At 40.4% G+C, this 16,552-nt stretch overlaps 1 protein-coding gene and 1 long non-coding RNA gene across 2 annotated transcripts in view; one reads left to right on the top strand and one right to left on the bottom strand.

Annotated features, from left to right (window-relative positions):
- Window positions 1-6,536: 6,536 nt before the first annotated feature.
- On the bottom strand, window positions 6,537-11,779 carry LOC138410901 (uncharacterized). The gene is made up of 3 exons (XR_011243543.1): window positions 11,726-11,779; window positions 8,544-8,731; window positions 6,537-8,083 (listed from the first exon to the last, which is right to left on the bottom strand). It is a non-coding gene; the product is annotated as an uncharacterized lncRNA (long non-coding RNA).
- Window positions 11,780-13,376: 1,597 nt separating this feature from the next.
- cspg4 (chondroitin sulfate proteoglycan 4) overlaps window positions 13,377-16,552 on the top strand; it is a 69,559-nt gene continuing 66,383 nt past the window's right edge. The window contains exon 1 of the mRNA XM_020078474.2: window positions 13,377-13,536. Within this exon, the coding sequence (XP_019934033.2) occupies window positions 13,461-13,536 (76 nt within the window). The 5' untranslated portion in view covers window positions 13,377-13,460. The remainder of the gene's footprint in view (window positions 13,537-16,552) is intronic.

Here is a 16,552-nt window from a genome sequence, read left to right as displayed (position 1 = left end):
TAATATGAGATTTGTGTTGTGTCATGCTATGTGAGTCAGGCTCTTATATGGGGAAAACTTCTGCCCCCTTGCAACAATCTGCCCATTACAGTAATTGCAATTACACATTGAAGAGTGCGCAGACAAGCAAGCCTGCTGGGTGGTCATCAAAGCTCATTTGATCCTCCACCAGAGGGCAGTGCTAAGTGCTCTCTTGACCCCAGAGCTCTGCTTGACTCCCAGGTGGTGCAGCGGCTGCATCTCAGCCCACTTACCACTGTAAATCAGAGTGTTCATTTCTGATCAGCTCATTTTATGTGATAAGATCAAAGCAAACAAACAACAAACACAGTTGCTAATTGCTGCAAATGTTAGAGCGGTCCAGTGGTGTTTTCTGTATTCCTGCTGTGTACCCTGGTATTTGGTAGGCAACGTGCAGCTTTGACTTTCAGACAGTGCAGGATGAAACTTTTCTCTCCCCAACTTTACACGCTTATACACCATCGTTCCTTTTGTTCAAAGCATAGATGGGAGGTGCTTTGGATCAGTGCCAGCACCTCTCAAATAAAGAATACAAGAACAGAGGAAGCATAGAATCACTGAGAGCATTGAAATAGAGCTCGTAATAATCGCCTCGTCGACTCGCACTGTGCTGAGCTTTGTATCTGAATGTTTCTTTTGTGTCGGTACAAGCTTGCAACAAACACAAAAGGCAGTCAAATGTGTGTGATTTTTAAGGCTCCCAGCAGGTGTCTTCAAATGTGAAGAATGGAATAATTTTCAGTCTCCACATGGTGTCTTCAATCAAGGTTATAGAATATAAGGTAATTCAGTCATTTTAGCTTTGTAAGTGCACCATTAAGCATATGTGTGCTCTTGACAGAAGCCCAGGCTGACAAAAAGGCTCGAGACATGAGGTTTATGTTTAAAACTTCTTTTAATTAGTTTTTTCCAATGTGAAAAACACAGATATCTGGAATCAAGGATACATGTATTGAACTCAACCCCCCTAGGGTCACATAAATACAAAAATAGCAACAGGAAAGTAGCGCGGTGGTGCCTCACAGCAGGCAGGTTCAAATCCTGGTTCGATCGGGAGTTTGCATGTTTTCCACGTGTGTTGGGAGGGTTTTCTCCTGGGTACTCGGTTTTAATCCTACAGTACAAAGACATAACATTACCCTAAATATAAGAAAGTGAATGTGAGTGTGAATGATTGTCTGGCCCCACCTCTCACCCAATGTCAGATGGGATTGGCTCCAGCTCCCTTATAGGTGGTATACGTAATGGATAACACAGCAGACGTTAGTAGAAATAAACACAAATACATATATAAAACATTTAAGTAATACAGTGTATTGACACGAAAATATATAATGAGATAATAATACTACTATTGAAATAATAATAGTAGTAATGCAGTCCTAGCCATCATCACAGAAGAATTATCAGTTTGAGTCAACCAATTCATAAAGTACATGAAGTGTAGTCAAGAGGAGTCTGCATGTTTCCTGTGTCTGCACGAGTGTCCTCTGGGTGCCTTTAGTTTCAGTCCACAGTCCAAAGACATGCAGGATATACAGTAGGTTCATTGGTGACCCTGGAAAAAACAAACTCTCAACAACGCAAATCAGCCTGTCACATTTAGAATGAATCTCTTTATGTACAGTCAATGGAATGAACACTTGCAAAAGAAAAATAGGATAAGTAAAACTTTTTTGAAAATTAATTAAAGTGCACTTCAAGTCTTTTGTCTTCTTCGCGGTGGGCACGGTTGTGCGCTGACCTCTGTGAAGACACGTATCACACCACCCACACCTTGGCATTCAATTTCCGCCTTCACTTCACATTATGAGATATAAATATACAGACATGGGAAAAACAGGAGAAATTCACAGGGCGTTAGGGGTCACTGAGCAGTTTGACGAGTATGAGAATGATGTGAATCGTATGCTTTTACCTTCACAGTCACCACCTCTCAACCCAATTGAACACCTTTTGGAGATTTAGGAGTGACATGCTAGACATGCGCTCTCCACCTCCATCAAATGAGAGAATGTTTTTGGATGAGAGGCGTTCATCCAGTAGAGACATGCAGGAAAATGCAATGGCACATTGAAGCTGTAGGTACGTGGTGGATCAACATCTACATAAGACACTAAAAGATTGCAACTCTGTGAAGTGAGAACAATGTCTCATTTAATTATTACCCATCTGCAAAGTGAGAGACGTGTGTTAAGAGAGCGTTACATCCAGGAAATATTAAAGGCTTTTAATTTTCCAGTTGAGCTGAGTCCATATCTGTGGAGCTGTCAGTCAATATTAAGGCGATACCTTTTTTTCTAGCCAACATAAAAACGTATCTGCATGATCAGTCTTAAAACCAACTTTTAATTATTCTTAGATTGGTAAAAACATAATAATAATGAGTTAATATATACCACTTAATGTTGCACACAATTACTATAATTATCTCTCTTAATTATCACTTTTATCAATATTTTGTACTTTAAGCTACACACAACCGAACAGCTCTGTTTTTTTAGTTATTGTGGACGTTTGTCATGATAACTTCCTTTTATTGTCCAAAATAAAGTTTATAGTTGTATAGTGTATAACCTCTTGTCACAGAAGTTTGAAAAGAGACGTTCCAGTCTTCTGAGTCGACATCTTAAATACCCACAATCCATTTCACCCGACACACGTGAGGCATCACAATAATAACCAATAAAAAACATCAGAGTAAATATTCTCATAAAAAAATCCGAATGAACCTTTAGGTTACATATACACAGGAACATAAGGAAAACACATTATGTATAAATCATGGTACACTAATAGTTAGAAGCCCATAAAATGTTTAGGCTTGATAGCTGTCATAAATACTAACTTCTGCGGGCGCCTCTATCTAATTATCTGTTTAGGCAGCTGTGGCTCAGGAGGTGGAGTGGGTCGTACACTAACCAGAGGGTTGGTGGGTTGATCCCTGGCTCCTCCAGTCTGCATTCTAGAGGCAAGACACTGAACCCCCAAATTTCCCTGATGGCTGTGTATGAATCTCTTGTTTTTCAGTTCTGAATTTGCCTCCATGTATGCAGACAAAATGTAATGTTAGTGGTGGATTTTGTGCAACCGGAAACAAAAAAAAAAATTAGTTCAGAGGCTACTTCATTCAATCCAGTTGTTTGATGTTGATGATAGTCAGTGTAATTGTACAGTTAAATATAAACTTGTTCAGCCAGTTTAAGTCATTGTGAACTTCAATTATGTTATTTCTCCTAATAAATAAATTTAAGTTTAAGTGGGAGGGTTCATTATTATGACAAGGTGATCCAGTACTCACTTTATTTCTCTTGTGTATTTCCAAAGCTTGTTTTTGTCGTGACTTTGTAGGTTTTGTACTCCTCGTGCAGGATGTCCTCACTTAATGATGAGTTAAGAAGTTTCCATGACTAATCCACCACATCAGTTTGTCTTCACAAACACTCGTTCTTCCCATTCACATGAGACGAATTCCAGACTATTCTTAACTTGGTAAGGAGAAAAAAATCATGTGAGATAAATTTGCAAACTTGTTTAAGTGTCTATTTTTGTGTGATTTCATGTTTTAACATAGAACACAAGTTCCATGCTCAGATCACAGTCTTCTCCTCTACTGTTGTTGCTTTTTCAGGAATTTGCTGGAATATATTACTCATTGATTTCAAGTGAGGAAATCAAATATTAACTTTACTTAAAATAAAAATAGTTTTCTGATTGTTTCATGCCTTATCTATAATATAGTGTATATATTTTTGAACAGATATTTTCCACTCCAAAATATCTCCATCCAGGCGAGAACACAAAAGTGACAGCAATTGTCAAACAAGCATGTCGGGCCAGTAGGTGGCGATAGAGCTTATATCTACAATCTCTCAAATACCAGAGAACAATGTGAGCTGCTTACTGAGACGAGCCGTAGCCAAACATGGAGATTTGACTCAACGGATTCATTTGAATCAGTCGTGGCAGCTACAGCTTGTAGAGTTGGTGGTAGTGTTTATGACCTCAAGTCTCTGGGGTACAGTGACAAACGTCCTAACTTATTGTTTTCACATTGAGCTATTGATAATCAGCAGTTAATGTCTTTTATGGACTTTTTTTTTAAATTCCGTATATCCATTGTCAACCCTTGTTGTATGCCTAGTGGTTAGCACCTTGTTTGCAATCCACCAGTAAACTGAAAGAAGAAAAATGATGTAGAGAAACTGGTATACAGCCACCATTGTTGTTGCTTCTGGTGCATGCAAATTTCACAAAACAGTGGGCTTGTGCGAAATAAACTGTGATATCATCGTTTCCCAAATGCTCCTTTTAAATGAACACAGGGTTAAAAAAAAAAAAAATGTGTTTGCACATCAATGAGAGGCTCAAATGCAGAAGAAAAAGTTAATTTGCTAAAAATATGTGTGAACAGGTCATCAATCACTGTCTGACTGTTTACGAAGGAAACTGGCAGCATCATATGTTCCGTCTCCTTCATGCTGCATATTTGCTGCGTTAAATCACTGTGATGTTCAGAGCACAGCGGGGGGCGCAGTGTTAACAGTAACAATGCTTGCCCCCCCCTATCTTCCTTCCATTTAGCAAGTCCATATGCGAACAGCTGAGTGACTGACATTCCTCTCTATCAAGCTAAATGGCGTGTGAAATTCTGAATTTAGTTTGTGTACATGCTGACTTTGGCACACAGCTGATTTCGGTCGCTCCAATGGTGTGTCGGCTTTGATGGAGGGAAAATCCAGCGTTTGGCAGATCAAGAGTGATTTTATGCCTCTCAATATTACACATAAGATTTCTTTCTGTAACAAAGGAAGTAAATATTAAAGTTTTATATTCAGGGCAGATGAAAATGATAACCTGAGTAGGAAATAGATTGAATGGTAAGAAAGGCTAATCAGCTGAGACAGAGGAGAAATAAAATGCTTTCTGTGTTTTCTACCATATCTTAAACTCTTCTGAGTCTGTTTTCATCAACACTTCTGCATAGTTTTTTATCCTCTGTTTGTCATGCATCTTTTTGTTTGATTTTCTCCAGAAGCATCTTTTAATACCTGAGGATTCCTAGCTATCTGCAGACAATGTTCCCTGCAGCATTGAATTAAAGACAGAGATTTAAAGTCACAAGGCTGTCAGGATAAACAAACTGGATCTGGTGAGGATTTAGCCAGGAAGCCCAGCACGTGCCTCTGAGAACTATATGCTAATAAAGATCAAATTTACACCAAACGCCAAAACACGGTTTAGGCTGCAACCACTTATTAGTGTGTTAGATGTTTGCTCGAGGAGAGGTGGGGATTAAACTCACCAGTCAATTCATCCCACGGCCTTTAAATCCATATGTGAAAGGGTGATTATCGAATTATAGGGGAAGTAAAGGTATCACAATTATTGCATAGGAATTAGTGTCATTGATAAACACGTGGGAGGCAATGTTACATGAACACAAGCTGCAAATAAGTCGAGCATTTTCCTGTGGTGTCAGGAAGTAAATGGGAAAAGCAATTCAAGCAAACGCTGCCGCTGTGTTGTCTAAAAATTAGTAATTGGCTTATCGCAGGAGGAAAGTAACTCTGACAACTAGCATCTGCTAATGTTGTGGCAAAAAATATAAGTTTGAATAATTCTATTTGCCAAGCTCTTATTTAATCATCAGAAGATTTTAGCTGTTGGTGGAGCCCTTTGAAAGTTGTGTCCTGCGAGTGAACTGACTCTATCATTGACTTGTCAGTCAGTGGGTGGAAAAACCACCGCGGCTGCAGAACACGCAGCCTGAATCATTTATCGATTAAAACCCTTCCACTAATTCGTAGAGCTTCACTTTATCTGCATGCTGTAGAGACATCAGACCTCAAAATGTTGAGTTCAATCAACACCTCTGTGGCAGTGTGAAGCACCTTAATCACACTGTAACACCTCAGCCTCCTGGGGTCAGGCAGACGTGGATTGTCAGAGCTCAAAATAGGTTTATTTGAGCTAAAATTTCACCAAAATGTGTGAATGTAAGCCTATTAACATCTTGTGTGCAGCACATTTTTGCAGTTTGGCAGTCAGCCGGTGTGCTGAATAATATATGGGAGTGGAGTGCTAATCTTATCTTTGTACTGTATGTGATGATGTGGCCTCTCTGGGCTCCAGAACTTGTTCCTGGACAGAAACACTTAAAATTCATTAAATCTCTGCCAAGCATCAGGTCACAAGTGGTGGGAGGAGGAAGTTAGAGTATAAAGATACATGCAGATGAAGAGATGACTGAGAATTTTAAGTCTATGGTTTATTTCCTGTCAAATAACAAATTTTGTTATTTGACAGCAACTGTTTATTAATAAATATAAATAAATATTCTCTCTGCAAAATCAATCTGACTAATAATAATCTGCTTTGAATAACTATCAGTTTTAGGTTTTGTTTACTTTATATATTCTTGTTATTTTCGCATAAAACACTGAAAATACAAAAATACTTGGTGGATCAACTTAAAAAAAAAACTTTAAATGGTAGCACACAAATAAATACAGTTAACTTGTTAACTAAATAAAGTGAGCAAGTTATATTAACACGATTGCTAACTTTAATTTGATAATTTGAAAATACTTTGTGTGTTACCAATCAGAGTACTTTTTTGAAGTTTGAAAAGTTATCTCAGAACAGACAGGCACCCTCAGAGAATTTTATTGTCATTATTATTAGTTAGTTAATGTAATTAAAAAATGTTTTCATATATCAACAAATTATAAATAAATTAAACTTGTGGTTTCTTTCTTAATTTTTGGCCAAATGATCCGGATAGCCTTCACATCCCCCCCCTCGCTCTGTTCACTGCATGGTTCAGTCTTTCCAGTAGTTGCTACAAGCAGAACAGAAGGTGAACTGTCAGGCCCTGGACACACTGGCTGCTGCTGCTGCTGCTGCTGCTGCGTGCTGTGGGTCATAGAGATCTGGGTGTTTTCCCGTCCCCGCAATAAGGTTTGTGTCATCAGTCCTTGACGAGTGGTCTGAAATTGGGAAGAGTTTTGACATGTTGTGCATCGTGCATTAAGTGTATGTATGAGCGAGAGACAGAGAGAGAGAGCCTACTGCCCATCACCTGAAGTTCTTTACATTGACCTTTAATAGAACTACAGTCTTTGTGCTGTTTCTGGTGTGACTAGTGTATTTCCTTGTTTAAAACCTTAGTCCAAATGAATAAATACCAGTACCATTCAGTATGAAGCATCTCCTGCAAATATTTCAAAATTAATGTAGATTTAAACAAATGAATGGGTTGGGTCAACAGAGGGGAGAAAAAAGTTAAGAAGCTGAAAATGTGAACAGTGTAACTTTACTGATCTTTAGAAGATATATTCAAACAAAATGACTAACTAAATTAGGAAAAGTTGTCTGGATGGTTAAATTAATTACCCTTTTATAATTTGTATATATCCATCTCAAGGCAGCATGTTGAGACTTATTTGTTTTTATCTATATTGTCCATATATATTGCACAACAAAGTCCATAAGTCCCTTTGAAAATATATATTTATATTGGAGTGATTATCTAGCTCATTGTTGAAGAGTGTTCCACTGAACCCCACAATGCTGCATCTCTGGACTCATCACTCCCTTTGCTTGCCTCGCTGCTGCGTCAGTATTGCTGCCAGTTGCTTCAGCCCCTCTACCGCTACAGCATCCATCTGTAGGCTGTTGTCTGACTGAATTATTATTATTTAGGGTTTTTATGACATTTTTGTTTTCTCTCTTTCATTCTCTATTATTAAACCACGGATCATCAAATGGGTTTCCAGGCTAGTGGATGGTTTACGTTTGCCGGGGGGGCACTGTTTCATCTGTAAAGGTTTACCTCATAAAGAAATACCCTTCATTGCACTCTTTAGTGTCAAGGTCCCCATGAGCCTCATCGCTCTGTGTGCTGCTTTCTCTCACAGCGACTCATCAAAGTGTTGACCTGTGCTGTTCACTGACAGAGGTTGCAACCTGCAACCTCCTCAAACTCTCCGCTCACGCTTGAGGCACACTGCACGGGGGGCACTGATGTTATGCAGGTGGTTTCAGTTTATTCTCCATTCTGGTTGTCATGGAAAGAATGATAAAAAAAAAACAATTAGAAGTCAAAGATTATGAAGCACTTTGGATGACTTTTTCATGCAGTTCCTTTTTGAACGGCCCTCAAAGAACTATAAAGACAACTAAGAGGAAAAGTGAACGAGTCAAAAAGTGGAGCTAATGAAATGTAAGCTATTATCCTGTACTTAAGAGACAAGAAGCAGTAAGTGAAAGGACTCATTTTAAAGCATAGAAAAGGGATATCTCATGGACAAAATTAATTTTCTCTTATAATGAGAAGGTTTTATATTCCCACAGCTGGACCCTTGTCACTAAAGCACGTTGTTCAAATGCTACTTGATTATTACAGAGTATTGTAAAACCAGTATAGCATGGTGATCAAAACAGACCGCTGTAATTATCTGGCATTTGGCTCAATTTTTCTTATCCTAACAGTGGAAAAAAGAATAACACTGACATACTTGCTGCGGTTCAATCAGGGCTGCGGCTTTGAGAATGTAGTCTTGCCAGACGGCCGCAGCAACTCGTGGACGTGATATTTGAGACTGTGTGGGGAAAGCAGAGCTTCGTGGCTCTGCCCAAGATAACTTGAGAGGGGATATTTCGGCAAAATGTTGCTAGTTACTGCTCCGTGTGAAGATAACATCAACTGTGGGCGAAATGAGATTTGATAAGAATTGCTGAACTGACTCAAACCTCAGGAGAGTCATCGAGATAGAAAAGGTAATATGAGAAGGTGGTAGAGACAAACATAGCATATTGTTGCAGAAGTGTGCATATTTCTATTTATGTGATTCATATTGTTTTAGTCTCTGTAATTACAGCACTCACATGCCCATATATTTAATACTGGAAGAGTTATTGAAGACTGTAATCGTACTTCATGTCCTCAAGGGCTGTGTAGCTGTCATTTCCCAACATTAAAGTGTAAGTGTTTGGGGAACAAAATTCACTGTCTGTGTAACTGAAATCCATCCATCCATTATCCTTTGAGAGTCGATGGGGACTGGAACCAATCCCACCTGACAGAGGCAGAGAGGCGGGTACACTCTGGACAGATCACCAGTCTACTACAGGACCAACACACAGCGTCAAACCACCAAACACATACACATTCAAGCCTATTTTAATTTGTTTTCAAAACTCTTTTCATCGGTCTCTCAAATTGTTTTAACATGCATATCTGCACTTGGTGAAAACAGCAGCTACAAACAGGTCATATACACATACATATATACACATACCTATACAGCCATATGCACATATATACGATTGTAATAATACAAATAAAAGGAAAAGAAAAGAAAAATAACAAATAGCTTTCATGGTGTACAGCGAACTAGATCCTGAAACAGATCAGTAGTGAGTACATAAGGGAGCAACATTCAGAGTAAATATAAGTCAGTTAAGGAAGTTAAAAGATGCTATTTTAAAGTTGCCAAAAAAGCTTAGCTCAGGCAAAGAAGAACATGAAAAATCTACACAGAAATGTCCCAATCGGCTAGCATGTATAAACCCAGAACTTACTTGCGGGAAGTGCTAACCACCATGCTTCCCCATATGAAAAACTACGCTATAGCATATCTGAAGCTATTGTTCATTAATCTAAGTTAATGAAGTTGTAACTAACTTAGTTATGTTTCCTTTCTGAGATCAAAGAGAGGGACAGTGAAACAGAAAATTACATAACAGCACATAATTAAGGTGCACCCAAAAATGTCCACTGCCTCTTTTGGTAAGTCCTAAGTTGTGAGTGTTGGTGTTTATTGTTAAAGTGTAAAGTGAGCACAGGGCAGAAGGAGTGTGGAGGGAGGACACTGAGACAGAGACTCTGACACAGTACAAACCAACTGCTGCTTCTGGTCTGATCCTGAATCAGTGGCGCTAATCGTTTTGTGTGTGAGTGAGTGAGTGCGGGTGGGGCCAGCCTGGGGACTGTGTGTGAGTGTAAACTCCACAGACAGAGATCAAATGCAGAGACAGACCAGCGTAATGTTTGGTGTACTGGTGCGACCTAAGAATATTTTTAGTCGCACTGCACAGACCAAAATGGCCGCACTCTGAAGCCCTGGGTTTATGAGTGATAATTTAAGGCAGACTTCAAATAATCCAAATCTGTGATTTTAAGATGAATGTTTTTGAGATCGATTTGGACATTGTCATAAGAAACAGGAACTTATTACCCACTATTCAGGTCTGTGGAGCTTTTTAGCCTCATTTCGCTCATGGTTTGATTTTCCTGTTCTGCAGACTTAATTAACCAACATCATTTCCAGACATGAGAGGTAGCTAAAAAGCTTTTTATAAGCTCAGAGAGTTGGAAGTTGAAAGTCCGGACCAGGGTCTGAACCATGTTTCTTGTCTTAGATGCATTGTCTACATTCGGTCTGGTCTTGGTTTCAAATTGTAATTAAAGGGTGGACTAAAGACTTTTGTATGACATACGTCCTTTCTTCATCATCTCCATGGGCTTCATCTACTTGACATTGATTGACTTGTATATGGGCGTGTTTTTGACTTCAGCGTGTAGTAGTCTTTCAGTTCGAATGGAGAAAATTAATTTACCTGTTTCCTTTCTTCATTTTGTTGCCATTCTAATATTATTATGGTTTTATACCAGCGTCACCAAGTTCAGATGCCCCAGGTGAACATCTTTGTCATTCAAACATTGAATCATCTGAAGTGAAGCAATTCTGTAAGCCGCTCCTGCTTCTTTCTCTTCTTCCACTGTTTAATACTACCTGCAATTGGTCTAAAATTACGAACTATCCACACTGCAAATGAGCCAAACCATGATTCAGTTTGATCTGGACTAAGACCACAAATTTTAATGGACGAAGATTTTGCCTGTTAATCCAAACTGTGGTTTTGGGTACACACCTTTTTTTTTTGTTTGGACTTAAATGAAAAGTCCTAAAGGCCGGATGAAACAAGGTAGGTGTGAAAGTTCCCTTAATGTGCAATACCTGACCTACTCTGAGCAGCAGACTGACACACTTAGCAACTAGCCGATGAACACGGTGGAGTATTTAGCAGTTTAAGAGGCAGATATTTCCCCCAGGAGTTGGTGGAGACAAAAATAGAGCTGAAAAGTGAGTGAGTGTAGGACTTGCAGAGAGACAAAGAGGCAGCTCCAAATGAATACTAATGTTATGTGGTGTCTGCTGGATGTGTTAATAAATGTTTGCCAACAGGTTTGCTAAAGCAACTTTATATATCAACTGTTGCATTTTCCATGTTTTCTACTGTCCCCTAGTGGGCAAAACATTAATGTATGCACCCTTTAAGGTACTCTGGAGTTTTTAGTGTTTATACCACCACAAGGATTTACATGCAAACTAGGGGTTAACACGGTACAGGATTCACTGTAAAGTCTAGTAATGAAGCTATAAAATAAGATAATAAAAAGAAGAGGAGTGCAGGCTTTAGAAAACAAAGCAGGTTTCACAAGATTAAAGGATTTTATGAGGTGGGAAATGCATTCAACATGTTTTTAAGCCTTGAGGATACATAACATATTTCTGTGAGAGGACTTGAATGTAAACAAAGAAGCTCATAAACACTCCACAGGAGACCATTAATCAAAGCATTAACATGCATTGTTAAGCCAAAAATAAATATCTCTTGAATTGCGTCAACTTACTTTTATAAAGTCGGATTCTGACACGTTTACTTGTATCATCTGGAACTCCTGAGCTAAAGGGGTCACTGGTGTTGTGGATTGCATAAGACTGCCTGTGCTGCTCACATACTGCAGGAGCCCACTCATATCAGTGGGTGACATCCCTCCAGGGCAAATTATGCATCCCCAGGGAGGCGAGAGCGTGTCATTGGTGCAAACGGTTGGCTGTGGCTCAGAGGGAGCACTTTAATTGTAGCTCATGTCATACTGAAATAATCAGGGAGGCTGTGGTGTCAGAAAAGCATCCCCGCCATAAAAAGTGTCATGCTGGAGCTGCCATGTGCTCTTTTACAGGTTTTCTTACGGCTACAATCATTCACACCCTTTTGCAGAGCATAGAGATGTACTCTCTGCTGCCGTTGTTTTCGCAACAAATTATTACCGCTTCAGAGTGGAGCAGTGAACTCATTTGCCACTGGAGGTGCTGCTGATCCAAAGAAAAAGGCATTCTGTTTTTCTTTTGGGCAAAGATCACAGAATCCAGATGAAAGCCGGAAAAACAAGATATTTTGATGATATGTTGAAGCTATTGAACTGAGAATTTGCATGCAAATATATTTGGAATAGTTTATCATACTTCAAATGCCAGCTAATTTGAAGATCATCTCTGAGGAACTGTGTTCAGCCGCAAAGAAAACTTCTAATTGAACTGCAAGAGCCGCCCGCAGTCAAAGTTATTCCTCACCTGAGAGGAAATGTTTAGAAAATACTAATTGTATTCCCATTCCGCTTGTCAGAATGAACGAGAAATAATTTACCAACCAGCTGACTGTGTGACAGGTGAAATTGAACGTTGAGGCTTTGAGAGTGAACTTGAAGTTTAATCTAAGCATCCAACCAGACAATACTAATCCTTGTGAAGAGTGTGTGCATATTCACACAGAAAGAAAACAGAAAGTAAAAGCCAAGTGAAGAGCAATCAGTGACAGCACCCACCACGATTAAAGTTTCTCTCTAAATGCTTTAGATAATTGTGGTAAAACTTTATTCCATTGTCCCTGCCCTATCAATACGAGAGATATAGAGAATGCAAATCCAACACAGCACACCGCCGCTCCACGCTAAAGTGTGAGTTTAATTAGCAACAGGAGCAGGTTTGTTGAACAAAAACATAAAGAACGAGACATTGATCAAGGCTAGGAAGATAAAGCTCTGAGCAAGTTGAGCAACCTGATTTGTCTTTAATTAAAAGTAAAAGGTTTATCCCTTCAGAAGGCTGGTCTCCAAAGACCACTCCAATTACTGCGTGAGAGAAGAAGAGGGAGTCTGCGAATCCAGGAGTGAGAGACTGACAGAGGAGACAGAGGCAAGAGTGTTTGATTTAAGCTGTGGTACAGGAAGCATGTCTGATATATCTAAATGCACATACATGTGTTTGCATGCATGTGTTTGTATGTGTGTTATTTTCCACATGTGTGTAGTAACAGGTCTAGAACTTGTGAATGTTTAAGTGCAGGGGCAGCAGGGAGAGGCTGTGTATGATATTCCAGACTTGTGTGACTGAGTGTGCCGTTAAGTATGTCTGCTGGGGGAGGGTTGAAAGAGGGCGTCCCACTCATGGATCCTCCCCAGCCCTGCCCCTTCACACAGAGGAGTATCCTGTAGCAGGTCCCAAAACTGGAAACTCATTCAGTCCCTTCTGAATGGCGTGTCTTTAACGTGAGAGTCACGGACTTAAACTTTCAGCACGAAAAATATGAGAGCCCTGCACTCGTTCCCGGTCGGTGCCTTCCTGACCCTGCTGCTCTGCCTGCCCAGCCCCGGTCACGGAGGTAAGTGAAACTGTAAATCACTGTTAGTTTTCACCTCTGTCAGAGATGCACCGCAGGAAATCAGATAAGCATCCCCTGAGAGGCTTCCCCAAATGCATTGCTCTAAGAATGACAAGCTGATGAGTTAACGCCTCAAACTTGAACTCCACACACTTTAACTTTTACCTGCAACAATATCACTTGAGCACAAAGTTTATGGCTTAACTCCAGACTAGGTCTTCTTTCCTTACTTTTTTTGTTGTCAACTCTCACAGTTCTCATACCACTCATTGCTCAGCAGTGAAACCTTCCTTTTCTTGGTTGAAACTGAATACAAGAGGGGGAAGATGTGCCAAGGGTCTCACCCTGGTCCCAGGTCTGAGACAACATCTGTCGGTTTTCTTTCTTTCAGTCTGTGCCTGATTGAATGTGTGAGCACATTTACCTTGAGAATGTTTGCATTGAAAGTGTGTTGCCAAAAGGCAGGAGGTGGCGAGCTGCAGCCCTCTGTGGTTAGAAGGTGAGCTGAGGTCCCTCTGCCGGCAGCAATGAATGCCTCTTTCAGAGGGAAGTGCACAGTGACAGCTAGAGCTGCTCCCTATGCAGCCGGAGAGGAGAGATGAAAGTGAGAGAGGCGGAGAGGGAGTGAGAGAGGCTGTATGTGTGCAATGGGGGTAGGGGGATGCTGACAGGCCAAAGTGTACAATGGCCCCATAGAGCACCAGTAAAGTCAGCTACAGATGTACCTTTCTCAGTGTGATATGAAGGTTCAGTTCGCCTTCTTATTCCTCTGGAGTGTGAGTACAGTTGTCGCTCAGTGTTTGGGGTGAGGCAAATCCGGCATGTGGATGGAAGTTGTCTTCAACTCAGGCAGAAACAGCTTTACCAAGTCACCTCAGCATAAAAATTGTACAAATAGCGAGTTGGCAGCATCAGCCCTGGACTTAGAGCAGCTGTTTGAGTGCATTGTTTTCTGCCAGCTGTCAGATCCGCAAACTCTGTGCAAATTTCACTCCAATTAACTCTGGGCAAATCTCTCCATGAGTGTCTTATTGGCAGAGAAAGTGGGAAAAAAAACAGCGTCTCTTCATCTGAACGCGGAGCAGAATCGCTTTGTTTCAGTGGCATAGAATCAAAGCTCAGCTGGAGAGCTGGAGTCACTTCTTATGCACTGTGATCTCTTCACCACAAGCATGAAAAGAGTCATCTGCCCCTCTGTTTGCTCAATTATAGATAAACCCCACTGGCTGCCGTGACGGAGACACCTCCGCTAAAGAATTAGCCATACACTGAGCAAACAGTGAGCACTATTTGACTGCGGTCACACTGAATTTGATGGCAATTTACAGAAACCTTCTGCGTAATAGTGCAGCGTCTTCATGCGGACGTGGATACAATGGTGTGCATTATGCTTAGACGCTGACTGCGTGAATGCCCCTGATGTATTTTTTCCACACATCTAAGACCAAATGTTCCTCTAATCAAAATGATGGCAGGAATAAACCGGGAAAAAACTTTTACAAGGGAACAATTTCTCCTCATCTAATTAAGCCTTGCCGCCTCAGTGTGAACAGAGTTCCCCCACTGACCCTGGAGAACTAAATGCTAATGTTGACCAGATGTACCAAAACACTGATTAGATTCTGGCCCCCCTTCGCTCTACAAAATGCTTGCCACAAGCTGTCAGGGGAGTCCTCCACCAGCTACCCAGCAGGCTTATAGAGGGTTTCATTTCTTCCCTGTGTTTATCCCCTCAAATGTCACATGCCATGCACCACTAGATGTCCAGATACCCGTGTGTTCCTGAAGTAAGGCACCTTCCTTTAATGACGCACTGTGCAGTCTTTCTTTGAATGCTGAAATAGTTGGCCTGCACCTACTTTTCCTTCTTTCCTCCACCTTCAGAAACTTTTATGCACAAAATGATGTGAGACAAATCCCGAACACAGCATGGTGAACTGTCCCCCGCTCTAATAACATTTTCTTCAGTGGTGCAGTCTATGATTTTCCCATAGTCTTACACCACCATGTTTCATCCGCCCACATAACAGCCACTGGAACAATTATGATGCAGTGTGAGCACGAGCAGTGGCTCACCAAATCAATTCTGTAATTCTCTCTGCACATGGAACTAAATGAGTTTTCACAGTCAATATATTTTAGCTTTCATGCATCGAGGATTTGACTACACTTACAGCTTTTAATTTATCATTGGCATGATTGAACAGTCATTCACCCAGCCAGGTTTGGTAAATACTGCAGACCCCTTAAGATTCTGTGCATCATAGCATATAAAACAGGCACACCCTTATTAAACATTGAAAGTAGACGACCAGCAGGGTTTTGTATTTGCAGAAATGTGACAGCGCTCTTTTATTTTTCAAATCAAAAGATGAACATTTTATCATGGCTCGATCTGGAATTGGACACGACATGTTCCAGCTCTTTCAAAATGCCCTGCTGCTCTGTATATCTTCAGTGGCTATTAAAGTCACCCTTTAACCACCACTCCATCAAGATTTGGAAAGAAAGAAAAAAAAATGCCATGGCAGTCATTTCCAAACCATAAATTGCTTTCCAGTGCTTACATGTTGTTCGGTTGGCCTGGCAATAGAATTTGTTTCCCGTCGTTGCGTCTGTTGATCGGTGTAGACAGAGTCTGATGTTGTGTAAATCTGTTCAGAGGTTCTTTGCTCCTGAGGAAGCCACATGAACTGCCACACCCCTCTGTTTGCCAAACAGTGTGAAAAGTTAATGATTTCCTGCTTGCTCCATTATCAACCTTTCTACAAAGGTTTTGTTGTACAATAATAACAACATAATGAATGGATGAATGGCTGTATGCAAGGATGGAGGGAGGGAGGGAGGGAGGGAGGGAGGGAGGGAGCGATGGCTGGATAGATAGATTGGTGGTTGAGGGGTGGATGAATGGATAAAGGGATGGATGGATTTATATATTTACAGATGTACTTTATTAATCATAAACTGGTAAATTCCTGCACATATCACACTAAATATAAATATAAAGAACATAGGC

Source organism: Paralichthys olivaceus, chromosome 7 (genome assembly GCF_024713975.1).
Source record: "Paralichthys olivaceus isolate ysfri-2021 chromosome 7, ASM2471397v2, whole genome shotgun sequence".
Classification (NCBI taxonomy): domain Eukaryota; kingdom Metazoa; phylum Chordata; class Actinopteri; order Pleuronectiformes; family Paralichthyidae; genus Paralichthys; species Paralichthys olivaceus.
This window is presented reverse-complemented; position numbering and strand designations above follow the sequence as displayed.